Below are 21,390 nucleotides of genomic sequence, written 5' to 3' on the forward strand. Positions count from 1 at the left end.
AGCCTGATCTCAACATGTTCTGCTCAAACTGGACCACCACACTCAGCAACAGAGTGAACACAGTTCAGTATCCCGTGGGAAGCTGGACATAAGACTTCTTTCCCCACAGAAAGAAGCAGGAATGGGCAAATGCCATGGAGATGGTCTCTCCTGGGAAGCACTGCAATAAAAAGTAATCAAGTCTAAAGCCAAGGTAGTTGATGGACCAGGAACTACAAGAAGGCATTACAAAGTCAGCCTGGGTGCCAGCAATCTATCTCTTCAGGGAAACTTCACTTTGGCTGGAGAAACACAGAAGTGAAATATTTCAAACCCATTTACAGTCTCTGCTTCTTAATGGGAGCAGGGACTTCCCTTCCCCAAGACACCATCCAACTCAGTTTTGAGGGCAATTTAGATAGAATAACAGGGCAACTTACAGTCTCTGAGTGCAAGCCTGGAATGCGCTGGCAAAGGCAAGAGGATGGTGCAAAGGGAGGCAGAAACTCCTCTGCCATGAACCAGCTGCTCCAGTGGCAGGAAGAAGGAGGACTGCGGTGGAAGGAAATCAGGTTTGGTATATGGGAGAGTGTGCTTTGCTTGGTAACTCCCAGTGTGTCCTCTGGGACAACTCGAAGGGGTCGAGCATGGTGTTCCGCTCCATTAGCAATTCCTTTATGCCAGCACATGTAAATAATTATTCTGGCACAGGCTCCCAGCAGAGAGCTGTATGCAACCCTTCAGATCCAGTGCAGCCCTGACCCCCAGCACAGCCTGTGCAGCTGCCTTTCATGGAGACCGGCACCAGGAGAGAGAAGATTTGTGTTCATACATGGACAGGCGGCACATCCTTGTATCAACGGTGCTTTTGAAAATCAAACCATCTGTGCAGGTGAAATATAATTCCATGTGATCAAACTCTCTGCTTCCCCTCAAGAACTCATTGTGCAGCCCAGCCTTTTCCCTGAGATCTGACCCTCATGAGAGAAACCTTGGGGTTAAAAAGACGGGAGAAATATTTACAGAAAAAAATGAAGATAAAAGAAGTCCACATGATATTTTCTGTGAAAGGTTTTGCCCAAGATGGAGAATTCAGGCCAAAGCTACAAATCCCTGAGAACAGAAGTCACAAAACTGATGTGCCTCTGCATGGTACATCACGAAACAAGTCTTTCACCCCAGGAATCTGTCTCTTTCCAAACTCCAACAGTGCCCTCAAGTGCTCAAAGGAGAAGCCACAAGCCAGGGATGGAGCTTGCTGCCACCCAGGCTGTGAGGCAGAGGAGACTAATGAATGTGGTGGAGGGGAGAGATGTGGTTGCATGACCTTAAGTGTGGCTCACTGCTGTCCCTGCCTGAGCTACGGTGAAATGTCTGTGTCTTTTCCTGCTTCTTTTCCTCGAATGCGTAGATCTGTGCTGATAGCCCATCTGTCACCAAGAGATGCTCCAAGAGCATCAGAAACAGATTTAATGTCTGTGTTACCTGGAAAAGATGCACAGGTCACAAGCTTGTGGAAACAGCAGAGTTTGGATTTGGCCACTGTAGTGATCCCACCAAGCCAGACCTCCTGGATCCATTCCTTCAGAAGACACGACCTCTGGAGAGGAGAGGAAGGCATCTCAATGTCCCAGCTCCAGAGGGGAGGTTGGGTTTCACCCCATCTGACTCCCTGCGGTGAGCTTTCCAAGCTCTGTGGAGGCTGTTTTGGCAGAGCTATGCAGGGCTGTTCTCACTTCTTCAGTGAGCTGGGTCTCAGCAAGAGGGGCTCTTTCAGGGGACAGGAGATAAGGCCTTTTTGGATCTGTGGGACTTCTGCCTGCTCCCAGTGAGAATGGCAGCTGGAGACATGGTACATGGTCACCTGCACTCCTTTGTGGGATACACATGTGATTCCTGGCAGGATGCTGAACTCAGAACCAGCTCACCTTGCTCAGGTCTTTCCCTGCGGGTTCCTTGGATAGCCACCTGGTAGAGCTTTATCCTGCAGTCCTACACTTTGGGGAATGGAAGCACTCAATGGTGCAGGTCCACTCACCAGGACTTGCTGTATAAGAACTAAGATGTTTTCAAGGGACAACTGAATGTTACTGTGCTGGGAATTGACAAAGCTACACTGGGAACCACTTCAGGTCCCCTGCTTCCTCACCCTTTTTCATATTTGGGGAGACTTCTGGATCACGGCATTAGTTTGATTTACATGGCATGGACACAAATCCCATTGAGTTAAGCAGCAGAGGGCACAGAAACAGGGAGATGGGGACAGGAACTTCTGAGTCTGCTTTTGTCCCTGTACCCAGAGTGTTATGGTGCCTCTGAACACCTTACCCTGGCCACAGAGAAAAGTCTGTGGGGCTTCTGTGAAGGCATGTGTGTTCTCTTCCATCACTGCTCATCATGCCACTGTCCTGTCACCTTCACACACCACCATCCATCCCCTTCAAGGCAGAAGACCACAGGTGCTCTTCCAGCAGGCTGCTGTCATCCCATTAGGCCCCTGTGAATCACAGACACCAACCAAGATACACCAATTTCAGTTCCAGACCTGGTTTCAGCAAAGAGCCCCCCCTTTATGACCTTTTGCTGCATTGCCTTGATCTGAGCAGGGACACTTATTCTTTTCTCTAATTTGGGCAACAAGCTGTTCCCACACATGCCTGCTCCAGGTGCCTGTATGAAGCAGTATCACAATACCAGACAGGTAGGCTCACAAACCTGTAGTGGAAACCTCACCCATTTCAGTGCCAGACCTGCAAGTTGCTTGCATAAAGAAAAATTCTCAAGGTATCAGAGACATCAGGATTCTTCTCTGCCATCAAGGATGGCCTTGCAGGAGAAGTTTTGCTTCTGCAGAGAAAGCACCTACTGCAACACACAGTCCCTGCTCTGCTGTGGCTCAGAGTGCCTCAGACAGCATGAGATGGCCCTGCAGCAAGTATAGATCTGACAGTGATGGGGATCTGCTTCTAGTGTAGCAGCCACTGCTCTTCATCTCATCAATACTCTGGCAAATGCCAGCCTCTCCCCCAGCAGCCTGGAGCAAGTCATTCTCCCAGCTGGGGTGTCATCTCCAAGTCAGCTGCTGTCAGCAGCCAGAGAGCAAGAGCCACTGGTGACTTCTCAAGGTATCACCTTGCTGGTGATATCAGTGGTGATTTCTAGGTATCACCTTGCTTTGATCACCAGCCTGGGGATAAAAAAAACCAGATCTGGGTCCAGATCTCTCACAGGGATCTCTTCAATACATATAATGGGAGCACTCAGGAGAAAACTCGTGGAGCAGCAATTGACAGCTGTAGTAAAGACAACCCAGTTCAGGAGACTGGCAAAGGACCATATTCTGAGCAGGTCCCCATGAACCTCTCTTCACACCTCCACAAGAAAACAGCCTGTCCTGCTTTTGTTGCATTCACCAAAAGTGACCTTGAAACCTGCTGCTGTGATGCCATTTCTATTGTTACAGCAGAATACCTGCCATGCCACTCTCGGAGGACAGGCTCACCAAGACGCATTTCCCTGGAAGAGCATAGAGGGCTCAGAGCAGAACAGGTCTCATCATGAAATTGTGGGTTTCTAATTAATACCCGTTTGTCTGCAAGCTGACCTGCTTGACTACATGCCAGCCGCAGAATTTCGTCTTCTTCCCTGAGGACAGGGCTTGGCAGTCGCCAGGACCCACAGCCCTAGGCCCTACTGCCTGCTTGCTCCTGGTCACCAGGTCACACAGAGACCAGGATATCACTCTTCACGCCTCTGCACACTTATCTTGCAATTAACATTTATGCAAATGAGTCAGCTCATTGGCTCTCCTCTGCAATCTATCAATAGATGGAACAGATAACACCCTTTCAGGCCTGAGAATGTGAATGAAAACTACCTTGCTACTCCATGTACTGCCTGGTGAGATGGCATGTTTTTTGGTTTGGTTTTTTTTTTAAATTTTCATATAAATTTCAGCAAAAATCTTTTTGCTTCTCCAATGACATGAGTCAGATAAAACTTCCCCAGAGCTCTGTTAGAGCCGAGCAGAGAGGGACCAGCAGCTTTCAGGTGTGCAACCATACAGAGAGCAGAGAATGGCTGCTCGACTTTAGCACGTGGGAGAGGGAATCTCTCTGAGCCGGCCAGGGCACGGTCCCCATACAGCTGTGGCTTAGTAAAGCCACCGGGGACACTCGGTGGCTTTCGCTGCGCTGGCTGCTGGTAGCAAGGCCAGTCCCACTCAGTGAGGCCATCTGGAAGCTCTCAGAGCTGCTGAAAAAAATGCCCCCGGAGGCCCTTTGTGAGTCACGGGCTGGGTCAGGTTACCGACAGAGGGACAGGGAACAGAAACACAGCGAGTCTCCGGGAGGAGCAAGAAGCTCTCCTGCAACGGCAGAAAGACAGATAGGGGTCTCAGAGAGGAACAAGGAGTACCTCTGCCATGGCAGAAATACAGGCCAGGGTCTCGGGGAGGAACAAGGAGCACCCCTGCTATGGCAGAAATATAGACTGGGGTCTTGGGAAGGAACAAGGAGCATCCCTGCTACGACAGAAATATGGATCAGGGTCTTGTCACCCCTGCCCCAAGAGCAGGATGCCAGCACATGGACTATGAGAACAGCCTGGTCCTACCCTGCATCCTGTGTACACAGACTGACACACGGCTGACACGCACAAAACATGGGCAAGCATGGTGGCATTCAACATCGGGGAGCTTCTTAGCTATCTGCATAACCTAGGAGCAGCCACACACCCCAGGGTCCCTGCCTGTGACACTCACACCCTTCAGCACCCCAATTCTAGAACTGCTGCCCCAGGTGACGCTTGTGCCTCAGGTGCCCTCCTCAGCACACCATGGTGAGATGCTGCCAGGAAGGCGCAGGGAGCTGTGCCTGCAGCATGCAGAGGGAGCTAAAGGCTGGAAACCGGGCAAGTAGGTAATAAAGCAGCAGATCAGGACCAACAGCCAGGGCCATGTCCATCCTCCCCATGTCCTGCAGCTAGCACCCCAAAGTACACCCAGAGTCTGTGCTGGAAGGTCCAGCACTGCCCAAGCATTCCCTTGGCCCAGGCCAAGGGCAGGTGACCATGAGGTAGACATGTCTCCTTGCTGCCTCAGCCCCACATGCCCCTCACTGCTGGCCACTTGCCCACAACCTGCGCCTGGCCATGACTACCACCTCCCTCAGGGAATGAACCGCTGCTCTAACATAGGAAGGTGATGTTTTATTACAGAATCACATGCCTCAGAGACCGAGTCCAACCTATGATCTAACACCACCTTGTCAACTAGACCATGGCACTAAGCACGATATCCAGTGTTCCCTTAAATGGCTCCAGAAACAGTGACTCCACCGCCTCCTAGGGCAGCCCCTACCAGAGTCCGATAGCGGCAGAGTCGTGCAGGCACGAGGTGGGGGTGTGACAGCAGCCACCTTGGCCAGTGGGTCCCTCAGGGCTGCCCGGGGACGGGGTGCCGGTGTACCGGTTTAAGGAGCTCCCAAAACAGAGACACAGCGTCTAGTTCAGAAAGGAGACATCGTTTAATCTGCACATGCTGCAACGTGGAGGTTTCCACAAACCATGCGCACCAGGGGTGAAAAGCCGTACTTTTACGCAGTAACATTCACACGAACCGGCCTATCTAACACATATTCTCCGCCTACCTAATGCATATTTAATTTCGGTGACGTGACCTTGCGCAATTCTCGAAACACACACTTATATTCTTCATTAAGCAACTTCTGTTGTAGAAGCTATCTGACTACATCAGTTACGTTTACAAAAGATGAGAAAATTCAGCCAGGGGACATAAAATTCCACTGGAAGACAGCAGGGAGGAGGCGCGAGAGGTGCTGCCGCGGCCCTAAGATGGCGGCGCCGTGAGGGGGGAGCGGGCTGGACAGGGACGGCTGTTGTTGAAGCTTTATTCTTCCCGCTGCAGCCGCCGCCCGCCGTGTCCGCCGCACCGCACCCAGGAAAGGTAAAACCATGGCGGAGCCGGCCGGGCCCACTCGGCACCGGGGGGTCGGGGCGGCTCGGCTCCCCCCTGACGCCGCCTGGCTGTCCCGACTCCAGCCACCCGTCGCTCCCCCGCCTCGGTGCCAGACCCGCGGAGGGGACGGGGCGCTTCGCCTCGTGCTGGGGAGGCGGCGGACGGGACGGGTGGGTGCCTCCCCCACCCGCAGAGAGGGACCAGCCTCTCAGGTGGATGAGGAGGTTGAGGGGGACCAAAGGGTGCCTCTGTCTTCAACCTGGCCGGGTGCGGGGACCCCCACATCCCACCCACGTTAAATCGAAGTCAGTCTTGTAGAAGCTTCTCAAGTGCCCAAAAAACGCAGTCCCTCTCATTTTAAAAACTCCCCATGTGCTGTCTGCCATCGTTTCCTTGTGGCAGGGGCTTTTCCTTTTGAAACCTACACATAAAAGATGTTTCCTCTGAAATTTTGTCTCTACCAGTGAGCCAAAGCCTGTCTGCTGGGTTCCATTACCCTCCAAAGGTGTTATATTACCTGTGCATTAGGGTTGTGCCCCTGCCTAGGCAGGTGTGACGCTGCAGGAAGTTTTTTAAAGGTATACATGGAAGGAGTTTATCTTGTCCTTTGGTCACAGCAGATTCCTCTCCTTGCTTTGGACCACTAATCACATCTGTTCTTTGAGATGATCCATCAAGACTGACCCATCAAGAGACAAATGAATAGCTTTTTTTCACTACACCACAAAAAATGAGGAGTCTCATTTGGTTTCCTCTGTGATCTCCAGCCTGATCGAGCTGCTGCAGGGGAGCAGGGAGAAGAGAGCCTCAGGGCTGTCCCTGTCCCCGTCCCCAGGCCAGGTGAGATATATTAGAGAGAGGTGCTGTGGGGGGTCCTGACCAGGACCCACCTCCTCCCTGCTGAGAGAGAAGCTGCAGTGAGGTAAGGCTTGGGGGCAGTTTACTGTGCTGGTCAGGAAGGCTGACACACCTATTTATGGGCCAGACATAGCATAAGGCGGAAGGGTTCTGCAGGGTTCTAGTTCAGATATGTCTTGTGCTGGAGGAGGAATTTGGGTTTACACCCTGGTTCAAAGACAGGATGGTGCAGGAACAACCTGTTGGGAGTATGGACCAGAACAAAGAGGTCCTTTCCCAGCCTCTGTGCCCTACTTATTCATTCTTTGTTTTCTCTCTTTTCACTGTATTGTAACTGCCTAGTCATACCACTTAAAGAAGGTGCCCAACCCCTGTTGTCCCTCAAAAATCAGCTCAGCAGTTATAAAATTATTCCAGGAGATGGAGGAGGCATGTTGGCTTTGTGGGCGAACCCTACTTGGCTTTCACAATGCTACATCTTCCTCTGCTGTTTTGGAGCAGCTGCACTCATGTTTGAAGAGTTGTTGAAAGTCCTTTTGTCTTACTGGAGTTTTGGGGCTGAGGAGGTGCCTCTCTGACAGCCTGATGCAGGAGGTGACAGTGGTGGAAGTCCAGGTAACTTGATAGACTCAACTCCCAGTAATTCTGTGTACTTACTAAGAAGTCTGAGGGAATCATACCCATTTTGGGGTAACCATGCCTGAGAAGTATAATTTTAAAGGCCTTTGCATCAAGGTGCCTTAGGGGTGTGTCAAGCCATGTCTGCCCTTGGCTATGGGAACAAATGGCTCCTGCACTTCTACTGATGCAAAATGGGTCACAAAAACTGGTCAGTAGTGTAGTTTTGTTTTTCTTAAGAAGTCACTAAGCAATTGCAACACACCATCATCTGTGATGTAAACCTACCTTACAAAAAGCAGTTCAGATGCCCAGCTTCTGTTTTTTGAGGATGTTAAGGGAACCTGCAAAATATAATTAGCACTTTTGGTGTTCTTGAGCAGGGTGATCCATGGCTGAGCAGTGACTGGAGCAAACTGGCTGTTTCTTTGCGTTTGTGCAGGTTTCCCACTGCATGATTTTGCTTGCTTTTTGGGGCAGCTCTTGGTTTGAAGAAAACTTGCCTTTAAGAGTTGTAGCAGAACTGTTTGGTTTTTGACCTATTGCATTTCTATTCAGAGCACCAGTGCAGACAGACAGCCAAAATGTGTGGGGTTTGAGTGGTATATTCTGCTGCCTTTAGAGACTGTGGAGTGCTGAATTTAGTCAAAGTGTTGCTTATTTTCCTCTGTTACTAGTCTGCACTGATGCTCTGAGCTGCAACAAAATAGATTGAAAAACAAATTGGTGTGCCCTGGTTCCTTGTGCTGGATTTCACATTATCCTCTGGGTGAGCTGCTTGCTCTGCCTTTTTGGAGCACCCCAGAGACAAGTAATGACCCCTCAGCCTCTTTCAGCACTTCAAAGGCTGAATTACTTTTTGTGGGAGAGGTAAGAAAATTGAATTGCAGTCCTTGATTTTCTGGCTTTCCAATAACCTTCAGTGTAAGATCATCATCTTGGTAACATGAAAACAGGAAACTGGTAAACAGGCGCAGAAAGTATTCAGATTGTGATTTAAGGCTGTCACTGCTCTTAAGCCCCAGAGCTAAAAACAGAACATTGCCCCCTCACTCAGAGGCCACTGTCATGCCCAAGGGACTGCAGGCCTGAGCAACACAAACGATGTATCCCAGCTTACTATCCTGCTTTGTTCACTGATTTCCATGAGGATTGTGAAATGAGCCTTTGATTGAGTGCAAATGGGCTGGGATGTGGTGAGCTGTTCTCACGAGGCAGGGAGCCTTCCTGCGCTGGAAACCACTCTCCTGCAGTGACCACTTTGGATTTTAGCTCCCCAAGCAGGGAGCTGAGTGTGGGGAACAGGAGGGTTGTGGGAGTGCTCCTGTGAGCCCCTCTGATCAGCTCCAACAGAAGTGGCATTAACTGAGGACAGAAAAGTAGGATACTTCCATTTTGCTTATCTCTTTCTGTCCACTTTTTTTCCCCTGCCTTCTTAGTTTTAGCATTTTAGATCTTGCATAGGACTCTCTGTCTTCTAGTTTTGCACCGGGTGTGCAGGATGATTTTATACAGCTTCATTATCCATGTGAGCACTGCAGGTTCCCTGTCTCTGCATGGCTGCAGCAGAGCAGTAGGCTGTGGGTCTGTGCCGTACAGAACTATGCTTGGACAGTTTCATCATTTGGCAGTGAGGCAATAGTTGTTGGGTTTTTAACTTTTTTTTTTTTAAATAAAGCTACAAAAAGCCTATTCCATACGCATCTCTGGTGAGAATTTCAGGCATGGAATACATCCTCAAGCTAGCCACTGAGATGGATACAGGAAGAGCTTTTGTTATGTTACTAATGACAGCAGCTGTGTTGACCACACCTTGTAAAAGTCCTTAATTATATAGCAAGGGATATACAGAATCCTTTTGCTTAAACTTTAGAGGCATTACAATTCTTTCTGTGCCTTGTGATGGATGTTCTGAAGGTGTGGTAAAGTCGTAGCAGAAACTATGAGGGAGGGATGGTCTCATCCGTGCACCTTTGGAGCACCTGTCTCTGTAGAGTCTGATTGCTAAAGTGCTTGGTCCTAAATTCCAATTAGCTTTAGATGAACCTGGTGATGTGCATAGCTTTTGAGTCTGTTGGATCTAGATGCAAGTAATTATATGAATAATGAAGAGAAGTGATTTTATTTGGGCACACTTTTCAGTTCTGTGGATAGAATTGGGTATCCCCTTTCCTCCTTGATTCTTCCTTCAACTTCCCCCAAGAAAGAAAAGTTGTTGCTATCGAGAGATCTTTTTCCTGTTCTAATGTAGTTTAAAGAAAACAACATGATAGCCTCAAACAGTGGAGATGTGGTAGGACAGAAATAAGTGGGAAAAAGGCATAAAGAGCTGAAACTGGACAGTGAAGGGTGATGCTTTCTGCAGACATGTTCTGGACCTCTGATACTTCTGCGGTTCAGAAGAAAAAGGGTCATCTTTGCTGAAGTGGGTGTCCTGAGAGCAGTCACAGATGACAACTGTTGCTTAAGGGCAACAGGGGGATATTTATCAACATGTTGTCAAGTAGAGCCTTAGAAATTGTAAGCACTGTTGAAAATTTGGCTTAAATGGATTGATCTCACAGTTTCATTGGAAATCAGTGGAAGGAAAACTCCTGATCCACCTTGGTGCTTCCCCTGGATTGCTGACAGGAATGAGGCTTAAGATGTCCCCTCAAATGATTAATTTTGAAAGGCCTGTTGTGCAGCTCGGTTGGGCAAATGCCCTGTCTCCTTTGTCCCCTTTCTGACTCCAGTGAGTGGTATTTTGGAAGAGGGCAGTTCTCATGTAGTTAATGTGTGAGACAACAGTCTGCTTAAGCCATGTTTTACTTTAAGTTTGAAGTCCCCAGTGGGGCTGACTCCCAAGAGGAGTTAGAGAAGCAGCTTTAAGCTGAAGAAGTGACAATTGGCTTTTTCCTACCAGTGGTGTTGGCAGAGGAAGACAGTACAGGCTCTGTCAGCACTCATTGCTGCTGAAGTATCAGTTACCTGCTTTCAGAGAGAGATTCTCAGTTCTGCCCAGTTCCCCAGCCAAATCTCCTGAAAGTCATCTAGAGGATGGCTGGGAGACTTAGTCACACAAACTCGGGTGAGAAACAAGATGTAATTTAACTGTGTGATGGTGGAGGGTACTCCGCTTAAAAACCAGTTATCATGACTGAGCTCCTTACTGTGAGGCAGTGATGGATATGCAATCAGATTGCTGATGATGGTCCCCTCTGGCTCTTGGGTCCTCTGAATAGGGTGCAAATGCCTTGGGGCTGGCCTTGGCCAACCCCTTGTTATAAATGCCTGTTCTCTTTGATGGTACTGGATGGTTTGGGTCCCTATAAATAAAGAAATAAAATGTATTTAAATAAATATGTCTGTGCTAATTACTCAGGACACATTTTCCAGTGCTCTGAGTTGCTGTAATGAAGAAGGGGACATGCTGGTAGGCTGCTTCACTGTTTTGAGCTCTCATGAGCAAATATGTCTTCTATATTCCTGCCAGGAATAGAGGGAGCAGACGGTGCTGCTGCTTCCTCCAGCTTGCCACAGTGCAAGCAATAAGTTTCATGCAGGAGGCTGTTCATGGGAAAGTGAGCAGACGTCTCTTCCAGGACATCGATTTCTCCTGCTTATCATTTTGTAGGAAGAGCTGTAGCTATTATTATTTAACCAGCAGACTCAATTTCAGCTCAGCTGAAGGACTTCCAGTTGATGTCCTCTGGGGAAGGAGTAGGTGGAGTAAAACTGCTATTACATGGAGTCTGGCAAAAGAATCAGGTTTTTCTCTTCTCCCACGACCAGCAGCAACTCTACTGATGGCAGCTTGGTTCCTTGTGGTTTAAAATGATGTAGGAGGAGAGCAGAGCCTGCATGTTGGATCGACTGGAAGTACAGGTGGTTGGCCCTGTACATGGGGGAGGGGGTGGATCTGGTATTTGGAAAGATGAGCTGCGGATCAGGCAGCCTTTGGTACTGATGTGCCTGAAGAAGCTCTGGCTTGGGGGTGGGGGTAGGAGGGTGGGCTATCAACCCGCACGGTTTTTTCTGCCTTACAGAGAAGGACTCACCAGCCCTTTGCTCTTGCTTCAGAAGTACTGAGGAGCGTAACACCTCTGCATTGAGGTGATGTCAAAACCATCTGTGATCTTCTCCTGGTGCTTGATAAACAAGTTTCATAGCACTTCATCTTTAAAGCCTGAGGGAGCTCTTGGCTGCACAGGAGAGCTCTCCTGCATTTCTGGTATCTACCAGCATTGTTGTTCAGCCTTCTGTAGTTCTGGGATGAGGTGATGTCTCTACTCTCTTCTATTCTTCTATTCTCTGTCTTCCCACAGCCACCAAAGGCAGCGCCATGCAGAAGGACAGCTGGGGTCCTGCCTGCCTGTGGACAGGAAGTCCTGTTTCCCACAAAAGCTGAGCTCCAGAGGAGTTGGTGCCTTCGAGAAGTGAGATGTCAGCTCAGCCTGCACCCATTGTCTGCTTATGATGTGATTTGGTACAAGGTGGGAGTTGCTCTGAGCCTGATTTCTTATGAGACAGAGCTTTGAGATTGGTGTAGGTACATCAGCTGTTAAAGCTTGTACCCTGGTGATAGGCTATACTAGTCCTCTTATCTACAAGAAAGCAGGAAGCTGAGTGCAAAGATGTTAAATGTTGAAGGTCATGTAATTCATGTCCATCCACCTGCTCTTTCTCTAATGCTCATACTGTTCCTTTCTGCCTACTCTGCCACTGTTAGGCATCCTAGTGTGTGGACAAGGCAGTAATATCTTTATCTTGTCTATCTTAGATAAAAACTCCAGATGACCCAATGATAAAAATACTGTTAGCAGATGTCCTATCTGTTCTCCCTCCTGCAATGGCGTGGGGAGGCATGGAGGTTAAAGAGGGGCTCTGGTAGATGGGATTAGGATTATGGACTTCTCCCAAAAATTACATTTTGGGAGAAAAGACTCATAAATCAATGAGCTGAGACCATGGTGTGCTGAGAAGGGGATGCTGAAGGCCCTGGGTTGCAAGCAGAGCCCTATGTCTAATGTTCACATGGCCCTGCTTATCTTACCAGTGATTTGGGGGAGAAAATGAACTGGTCCCAAATCACTTAGTGCTTTGCAGGTTCAAACTAACACCTCAGATTCTCCTCTATGTTTGGTAGGTGGCCTGAACAGGTCTTCATGCCCTACTTCCTGTTGCGGCACACGTCCGGCCACCGGTGATCTCTCTGACCCGGCTAGCAGCGGAGTGGCTGGAGACGGGCCGCGGTACATGGTGGGGAATGTGGGCACCCAACATGGGGCACTGAAGAGTGCTGACCCCCCAGCGAATGTGGGGTATTGAGGACAGCTCACAGAGACTACCAATGTGAGGCCCAGAACACCATGGGCTTTGGTACTCAGGAGCGAGGTTTCGCAAGGATGAGCAAAGAAGAGAGGGGATGTAAGCTTTCAATTTTAAGTCTTGCTTTCGTTTAAAAGCTGCCAAATAAGACCCTAAAACCATTACATCCACACTTTAAGATGAAAATAATCAACCCCCACTCCCCTCTAGAATTTTTTAAAAATTTAATTGATTTCTTTTGAGATGCATTTATTGTGTTGTTGTTTTGTTACATTGTCAGGATGCTAAGAGATTATTTTTTATTTCAATAAGGTAATCATTTACATTTTTGTTTTGATTGTGCAATATTTAACAGTCTTCCTTTCCCAGTTTTCGCATTCTGCCCCCCCATGTCCCTGAACCCACTGACCCTGAGAACAGAATGGGAGATGGAATCTGCCATCTCCTCTCCTTTTCCGTCCCCTACCCAGGACAGCACTGGCCATGCTGCCCTGAATTCTACCCTAACCGCTTTCCATCAGCCCTCAACCCTACCCCCACTTTCCTATTATATTTAATTGTCAGTTCCCGATTTTTGTTATAATTCATGTTGTAGAGATTGCCATTATTTCCTGTTTAGTTATGTGGGTGACCCTCGGAGTTAGGCCAGTTGACCCATTTGTTTATTTATTTAACTTCGCAGCATGAACCCACCTATTTAGTTGTAAACTTTATTTACAGTATTCTTCATATTTTTGTTCTCAAGTTTAGTTAAATTGATTGTAAAGTCCATTAAGTAGAGTGTCATTTTAGTTAAAATAAGACTGTTTAAATGAAATAAGACTGTTTAAATGAAATAAGACTGTTTAAATGTTTAAATAAGACATTTTAAATGAAAGAAGAGGGGGGAGTTGTGCAATTTTGTCCTGGAGAGGATGGGCTAGGGACTGGCCATACAGCCATACTCCAACATCAGGCCTCAAGAAAGAAGCCACAACTGATGACATCCAAGCAGCTTATGGTGAGGAGCAAAGGACTTGCAAAGGACTCTGGGATCAGTTGGGAGTGGCCATACAGATCAACAGCCCATGATTGGCCAGAAGGCTTCTAGAACATTCTGAGAGACTACATTCTATGAGAGACGCGATATATGCATGTTGGCCCCACTTCGGGGTCTTCTGAAGCAGCTTCTTTATGTTTTGTTTTGCACCCTTGTTTACGCCCTTTTATTTATTTAATAAATATCTTCAGTTTTGGTTCTTCAGCTGTACCTGTCCCTTCCTTGTTGCTGTGCCACTTGGCCACAACATTGTCAAGCTCCCAAGACCAGAGGGTTTCCCCATGTGCCCCGCAGATCCCTCAGGGTGTTGTTGCTGACCCATCTCCAGCCGCTCCACCGCTAGCCGGGTCAGAGAACGCTGGCGGTCGGACACACACTGCAACAGCTTCCCCGCCTGCCCTTTCAGAAACCAGCTGCTGAATTCAGCATCAGCTCCAGCCCCTGGCTGCAGGCACAGCCTGGCACTGCAGTCCCTGATCTGATGGGCACTCACACGAGATGTATGGCACATCAGGGAGGCTCTGCTCCTTTTTTATAGCTCCTGGGACTCAGTACTCAGTCCATATCTGCTCATTTAGGTTTGAACACTATCTAGACTCTTCAGGTGTCAGATTAAGTTGCTGAATTTGAGGAGTGTGAGTTCAGAATGAGGATCCTGCTGTAACCAAAGAATTGAAGCATCATAAACTACTAAAACATGTAAACTGAAAAGTCATTTTCTTGCTCTTTCTGTCTTGTAGAGAGAAATGCTACTAGGATCCATTTCCTTTTCATTATTTGGGCTTTGTAAAAGCAGTGTGGAGACCGAGGCAAGAGGAGGCCAGTAGGAGATTCCCAGTTATGGATGGCAGTTGCTGCCCCAGTTGTACACTCTCTGTGAGGAGCAGCCCTTCTGTGACTGCACCATCTTCATCGGGAATGTGCATTTTAGAGTGCACAAGGTGGTTTTGGCTCCTGCCAGTCTGCTGTTTAAATCCGTGTTGGACAGCAAAGACACCATCTCCAATTGATGCTTCAGTGGTAACACCTGTGGTATGGTAACACCACTCTTGAGATTATGGACAATGACAAACTCCCACTGAGGAAACACAATTTCACCAAAGTTATCTCTGTGGCAGATAGTCTGCAGATATTTGATGTGGCTGTAAGTAGCAAAAATCTCCTCAGGGATCTCATAAGTTGTTCTGCTCAGACCCAGGTAGTAAAAGGAGTCTCCAGCCAGGAAGCAGATTCATCTGGAAACCAAGCTGAAGCTAATTACCTGTCCCAGTCTGGAAGACGTGATGAAGAAAGAACATTTATCATCCTCATTCAAAGAGTTTCTCCTTTACCCCGTAGAAGCAGAAATGGAAGGAGGTGTTTCTCTTCCTGGCCAGGGACTTACCGTGAATCATACCTGGGTTCATCAGGACACAATGTCGAGTGAGTCCAGGTCCCTTCAGGAGGATTCAGGCTCTGGCCCTGACCAGCCTGCCCATGCTGAGTGGAGTGGCTCTATGGAAGAGGAGCTTGCTGAGCTGCCAGAGGGGGAAGGGCGATCAAGGGATTTAGGTGAGATGTCATGGGTCTGGACACACCATTGCCTCTTATTTGCAACACGTTGGCTCACATTTGCCTGTTTTGGGGTATTTTTACTCTCTGTTTAATCTTTTTAGTTTGTCCTGGGAGCAACAGCAACATATCCCCCTGTTCTGCAGAGATTTTTTTCCTTTGGCTTTGGTAGTTGCTTCATGCTCATTGCTTTGCCAGAGCTGTAGTGAGCAAAACTTTTATTGGCCAGGCATGTGATTGCCATGCAGAGGGATCTGTGTTACTGCAGGACATAGGGCTGATTAGACAATCTGTCTAACAGCAAGTGAACAGAGTTGCTTGCTAATGCTACCTTATCCTTTAAACCCCTATTCAGGATGGGAGGAAAACAGAGGCTGTACTGGGTTTAAAATAAATGTTCCGTTTATAACTGGTGTTAAGTAAACTGTTGGTTTTCCCTCCATGCTGTGTGATGTCTTCAGAAGGGATTTATAAGTCATAGTTTTCCTTTTATAGCCAATGTGCTGGTTTATAACTGATGCCTTTCAATCACATCATGCTTTCTGCAAATCCATTCAATTAGCAAATAACTAATCTTGTTTCTCTCGCACAGCAGCAGAGAGCAAAAGCTATAAAATGGATTTCTTTGTTTGATCTGAAAATGTTTTCTCTGAGGCTCTTTCTCATGCCCAGGCTGTGCTGAAAAGACTCAAAGAGTGTGAGAAATTGATGCCTCTCAAAAGGAGGTAGGTGTGTTTACTTCCATAAATCATGCAAGTTTTTTCTTCACCCTGCAAAGGGCTGTAATATTTTGTGCCTTGTTTAGGAAATTGTTTCATGGGAAACTGCTGCCTGGTTGTTTGAAGGGCAATATGTGCTCACCTGAGCAACACCCTAGAGAGAAGCATCTGTAAATGCAAGTTGCTCAGGCATGCAGGTAAAGAAGTATGTCCTGCCCTGAAGACATCCTTGTATTGCAGGAGAACTCCAGCACAGATTTCTCTTCTCCTGTTTTTGGCATTTGCTTCAGGAATTGTATTGACTTGTAAATGGCTGACATGTGAGATCCTAAAATAGATTTCCTGAGCCCTTGGCACTGTCTTGCTGTGAAGCATCTGCTGCTCTCTGTACGGCAGAGCTGCTGAGGGAGGAGGGGGACAGGGTGTGACAGGGGGAGCTGGGTGCTGCCCTGTGGTGCTTCTCCTGCCAGTGTGCTGCTTTAAGAGCAGTCAGAGTTGGTAAACGATGCTTGATTCCTGTTGGAGAGGTTAACTGAGTCTGTCACTGGGCATATGCTGAAGGGTTCTCTGGGCTCTGAGCTGTGGTAGCCAGATGCCACCCATTGCCCCAGCTTGAGCGCTACACAGAAGCAGAATGTGATGTCTGTACTGGTGTGACAGTGGAGCAGGAGGACACAGAGCTTGTGAATGATTGTGGTGAGTCTAGGTGGGCACTCATGCTGGCTGCACACTGCTGTGCAGTGGCAGGGTCTGCAGAAAAGCTGTAGCCAGCGTAGAGCAAGGATGGGACTGTGCTTGCTGTTCTCAGCCCAGCCATTTCTGGTAGAGCATTTTTCATACCAAGCTGCATGAACTGTCCTGCATGCCTTTCTGAAGGGGAAAAAGTATTACTGTTTCACTTCTGGCTCTTCCTGGCTCCCTGGTTGGAGCAGTGCTGTTCTGTAGGCTGAGGGTTGCCATGCTCCCTAGGTTCCCATGTAGTTGCTGGCTGGAAGCTGTCTGGATTCAAGTCCCTCCAGTAGCAGTCTGATCACAGGACATGATATGTTTTTACCATTGTGACATTCTGCTTATAAAAGCCCAAGACCAAATCTTTATTAGGAAAAAACCCAAACTTGTGACAGCAAGTTGAGGAGTGCAGGATTGTTTTCTGCTGAGCCCTTAAATGTTCATGAAGGGAAGCTTGTGTTCCCTAAGCAGCTGGTTCTCCTGATGTTGTGGAATGTTGTGAACAAGTTCATAGGCCAATACTGCTAGAGTTGTTAAGGTCAGTTTGAAACTGTAACAAGTTGTGTTATTTAAATTGTTGTTAAACCTTTAAGTTATCCCTTTCTGTCTTACCCTGTATTTGTATCCTTCTTCCATCATACTCTGTATTTGTACCCCTTTCCGTCTCACCCTGGAGTTGTATCCCTTTCCATCGGGAACCACTTCCCCTGTTCCCAGAAGGACTTGCACCCAGGCTGAATTTTAATGAGAGGCTGACGGAACTATATGAACCCTCTCAAAAACAACAAAGCAACACATAAACTGACTTTAACCCAGCAGAACCACATGAGATCACCCACCAGTGACCAGAGCTGGATTCTGTCCTGTCACCGTAATTTTAATGGCACCCAGCTTAGATGACATCCCTAGCCTACGAGCCAACATGGTCTTCCTAAGGACTCCCGTGAGGACGGAAGCCCCAGCTCTGCTGAGAGACAAAGCTGCACTCCTCCTCCTCAGTGTCGTCCTGTGGGAGCAGTGGCGGTGTGCGCAACCCCTCGGGTTCCCCACCCAGAGCTGTTCTTAATAAAGGCCTGCTTAAAGGAGCTGGTCTCCTGGCCCTGCTTTCTACATGGAATATAACATACTTAGGGCCTTTAGGAGAGAGGTGTGGGTCCTAATCCATATTTGCAGTAGCAAGCACAAGCCCAGCTGGGCAGACAAGTTACCTCCGAGTGCCTTGCTCAGAGAAGGATTAGATTTTTGTATGCTTGTTTTTCACCATGATCAGATAAGTTCGTCAGGTTTAGGGTTTTACCTGTTGTGCACTTTTACAAATGGAGCCGAGCTGGGGTGGGTGCTGTGCAGTGTGGATCGGTGCTGCCAGAAGGGATTTGGCAGCTCCATGCCCCCATGCCAGCTGGCCCTGTCCCTATTCCTGCCTCCCCTTACTGCTGGTGGCAGGGCAGAGCTGTGCTGGCGGAGTGCCCAAGCAGGTGTGCTGCAGCTCTGCACTGCACAACATCCCTGTTTGCTATTGCTTTGCCGTCGCTGCCGTTTCGTGTTCTTTCACCACTTCAGACCCCTTAGGGAAGGTTTACAGATCCATTCCTGGCCTTTTGTGCTCCCAAATGAGTTGTTACAGCAGGAGCCAAGGGAGAGGTTGTGAAGCTCAGAGCCAGTTTGGGTGTCTGATCGCAGAGTGGTAGCTGGACAATTTTTCTGCAGCTATAAATAAGTGCTGAATAAATGAGAAATGGATTTTCATTAAGGCTTCCTGAGAAATCACTTTTCAACTGTGACAAGCGTGAAGTGTCAGCCCCAGGGCAGTGGGAGAACAGGCTGTAGCCTGTTATAAGCAAGGGCTCAGCCAGACCTGTCCCTCTCTGAGCTCCCCTCTGGGACCAGCAGGACCTGTGGACCTTAGCACTGAGTCTGTTTCCAGCACGCAGAGCAGCTTTTCCCCACAAGAGCCTGGCGTTTCCTTTGGGGGGAACCACAGCAAAGTATTTTTAAAGTCATGCTTGAAGTGCAAGTTCAAGCTCCAAAGAGCCGAACTGGGATGTGTAACTCAGGCTGAGGTTGTGCCAGTGGTAGATGTCAATGGATTTCCCCCCTCCCTTTCTTTGTATTCTTTTGCTAGTCATTTGTTTGAAGTCTCGAGTGCCTTGGGGCAAGTAAAAGTGTGTCTGGAAGCCGGTGACACACTGTTTCTGTTTAGAAGGCATTCTTGCTGGGTGTGCTTGCCCTCTTGCAGGAGAGATCTCCCATTCCGCGGGAGTGTGCTCTTGGGAGCCTTTTGGAAGCAGCTGATCTCTCTAGGAAAGCACCAGTTATTTTGGGCAGTAAAGCCCTGGGCAGCACAGAAATTTAGGGGAGTTTTGTCAGCCTGCCTATTGGCACCAAGGCTGTCCTGATGTTCAGGCTTCTGTGGTTTTAATGGAATTTGGCCTTGGATGCCTTTATATTTATTTTCCTTTGCTGGTGAACTCATCCTTGCATGGCATCTTGTTCTGTGCAGTTTTATGAGTAAAAAGTTGTCCATATTTTTAACAGTTGCAAAGTTCACAAGTTAAACCAATTACTGCCAAGTTGGAGTTCTAACTATTTATTGTTAATAATTTCATATTGTACTCTCCCGTTGTTAATAGTTGCCTTGTAATTGCCTGTTCTTAACAGTGCCCCGAGCCAGCCCGCCGCTGGGTGACCCGGGAGTGTCCCAGGAGCGGGAGCCCGCCCCGGGAGCGGCGCCCCCCCACCTCGGCGCGGGTCCCAGCCGCAGCAAGAAGGCCTGGCGGGGACCGGCCCGGGTCGCCGTGTCCCGCAGGGGCAGCCGCGGGCCGGCTCCCTTTGCCGGGCGCCGCCCTGCTGCTTCCGGGGAGATGGCACCCGGACGGTGAAGAGGAGAGGACGTCGGAGTTGGCATGCAACGGGGAAGCCCCCCACCAAACCTAGCAAAAGGACCCCTAAAACAACGACCCAACACAGAATTAAGAGATCAAAGTGATGTCTGGACGTGAGGAACGGAGTCCGGAGTCTGCTGAGATTTTTTACCTGTCGCTCTAACCTAAGAGAACGTCGGCTGGAACCAGGACTCTGAATGTCGACACCGGGTAGTAAGGTGAATCTCTGGTGCTTTAGTGAGCGTGGGTCCTCAAGGTTTTGTAGCAGGCTGTTGGAAAGAAGTTGCGCTTTTTTTCTTTTGTGTGTAACCCCTGGGAGTTGTGGTAGTATGAGTATGGATCTATTGGTTCATCTTGTCTGTAATGATCTTATTTCCATTTACCTCCAGTGGGGACTGGTTTGGTTGTGAAGTTTTTCCTCCACAAAGTTAGTGGTGCAGGGTTGGATTTTATGAGAACTATTGTTTCTCTCTGACTTTGATGTTCTGTTCTGCTCCCCAGACTGATGCAGATGAATTGCTTTTCAGTTTAGAGAGATGTGATTTTTGGGGTTGTTTCCGTTTTATAGTTTCTCTGTATATTTCACATAAACTATTCCTATCTAATTTAGTTTTGGCTTAGATGAAGCCTGCTTGGAAACGAGAACAAGTCTGAAATTGCAGTAATTTAGGGAAGTGTAGAAGAGCTTTGCTGATGTCAAGTCTTATCTTCCTGTGCTCTCTTAGAGAAACTCAATTCAAATTATTGCACAGCTCATTTGTTCCCTCTACTACCAGGTTTAGATGAAGAGGGGGAGCGTTGATTCTCCCAGGTAGAATAAATGTCACTGTGTTTGTGGATCATTTCCATTGCCTGTGGGCCTGTCCAGTCATTGTTGCCCTTCATTTGCAGCTGCAGGGATTTCTGGATGAGGCAGAAGAAAGAAGTTTCCTGTTATCTTCTGCATCCTGATTAGGAGAGAGAGCTTGTGAGGATTTGGTGGTTTTTTTTCATGGTGGCAGAGCTAGCGAACTTTTTTTCCCCTATTCTTGTGTATTTTTGTAGAAGTTTGGGCTTAGCTTTTGTTCTTGTTGTGTGGATCAAGCAGGGGGTCAGTGTTTTCCACAGAGCCTTCCGGGGGTCTCCCTCATGAGTCATGTACAGATGCAGGCTTGAAAAAAAACTCCCTTTAGGTTTCTGAAGAAAAACATGAACATAGTTTTGCTCTGATTATTGTATGCACAATACAATAGTTGATTGATGTTTGATTGACTTAATGGTGGGGTCACAGCCAGGGGGCTTCTCTGAGGGTGAGGTGTGTGGAGCCAGTCCTGAGGCTGTCCATGCTACTGACCCTGTGAACAGCAGAAGCCTATGGAACAGTGCTGCTCAGCTTCCAAAGCTTGGATAACCATGGAGCCACAGAAGAGCCAGCAGTGAAACAGTCCCTAACCCTGCAGATTTCCAATTGCTTTTTTATATTTTCATCACCTTCTGTACATCAAAACCCAAAGCAGTGTGCATTTACAGAGGACTGATGATTATGGCTATGGACGTTTCCCCACAGTGCCTGACCTCTTGCTGTGTACCCGAGTGTCCCTCAGGTCTGAAGGGAGACAGCTTTTTCTGCCACCCTGAGCTGGTGCTTCCAAATCTGTCTGTTGCAGATCCCTACCCACCACCCTCTGGATGCTTGTATTCACTCTAAAGCTGATGCTTGAAGGAGATCACGCAGAAATAGTCAATAAA

At 48.2% G+C, this 21,390-nt stretch overlaps 1 protein-coding gene and 1 long non-coding RNA gene across 2 annotated transcripts in view; both read left to right on the top strand.

Annotated features, from left to right (window-relative positions):
- Positions 1–5,721: 5,721 nt before the first annotated feature.
- On the top strand, positions 5,722–13,938 carry LOC311162070. The gene is made up of 3 exons (XR_014616681.1): positions 5,722–5,944; positions 11,740–13,566; positions 13,605–13,938. It is a non-coding gene; the product is annotated as an uncharacterized lncRNA (long non-coding RNA).
- Positions 13,939–14,427: 489 nt separating this feature from the next.
- The window catches only part of ZBTB40 (zinc finger and BTB domain containing 40), a gene marked incomplete at its 5' end in the record, with an annotated part of 34,072 nt that continues 27,109 nt past the window's right edge, over positions 14,428–21,390 (top strand). Inside the window, 8 exon segments of the mRNA XM_084220383.1 lie at positions 14,428–14,441; positions 14,620–14,785; positions 14,787–14,819; positions 14,821–15,110; positions 15,112–15,332; positions 15,925–15,962; positions 15,966–16,028; positions 16,034–16,057. Coding sequence (XP_084076509.1) covers positions 14,428–14,441; positions 14,620–14,785; positions 14,787–14,819; positions 14,821–15,110; positions 15,112–15,332; positions 15,925–15,962; positions 15,966–16,028; positions 16,034–16,057 — 849 coding nt within the window.

This window comes from Fringilla coelebs, assembly GCF_963513975.1.
Source record: "Fringilla coelebs genome assembly, chromosome: 22".
NCBI lineage: Eukaryota > Metazoa > Chordata > Aves > Passeriformes > Fringillidae > Fringilla > Fringilla coelebs.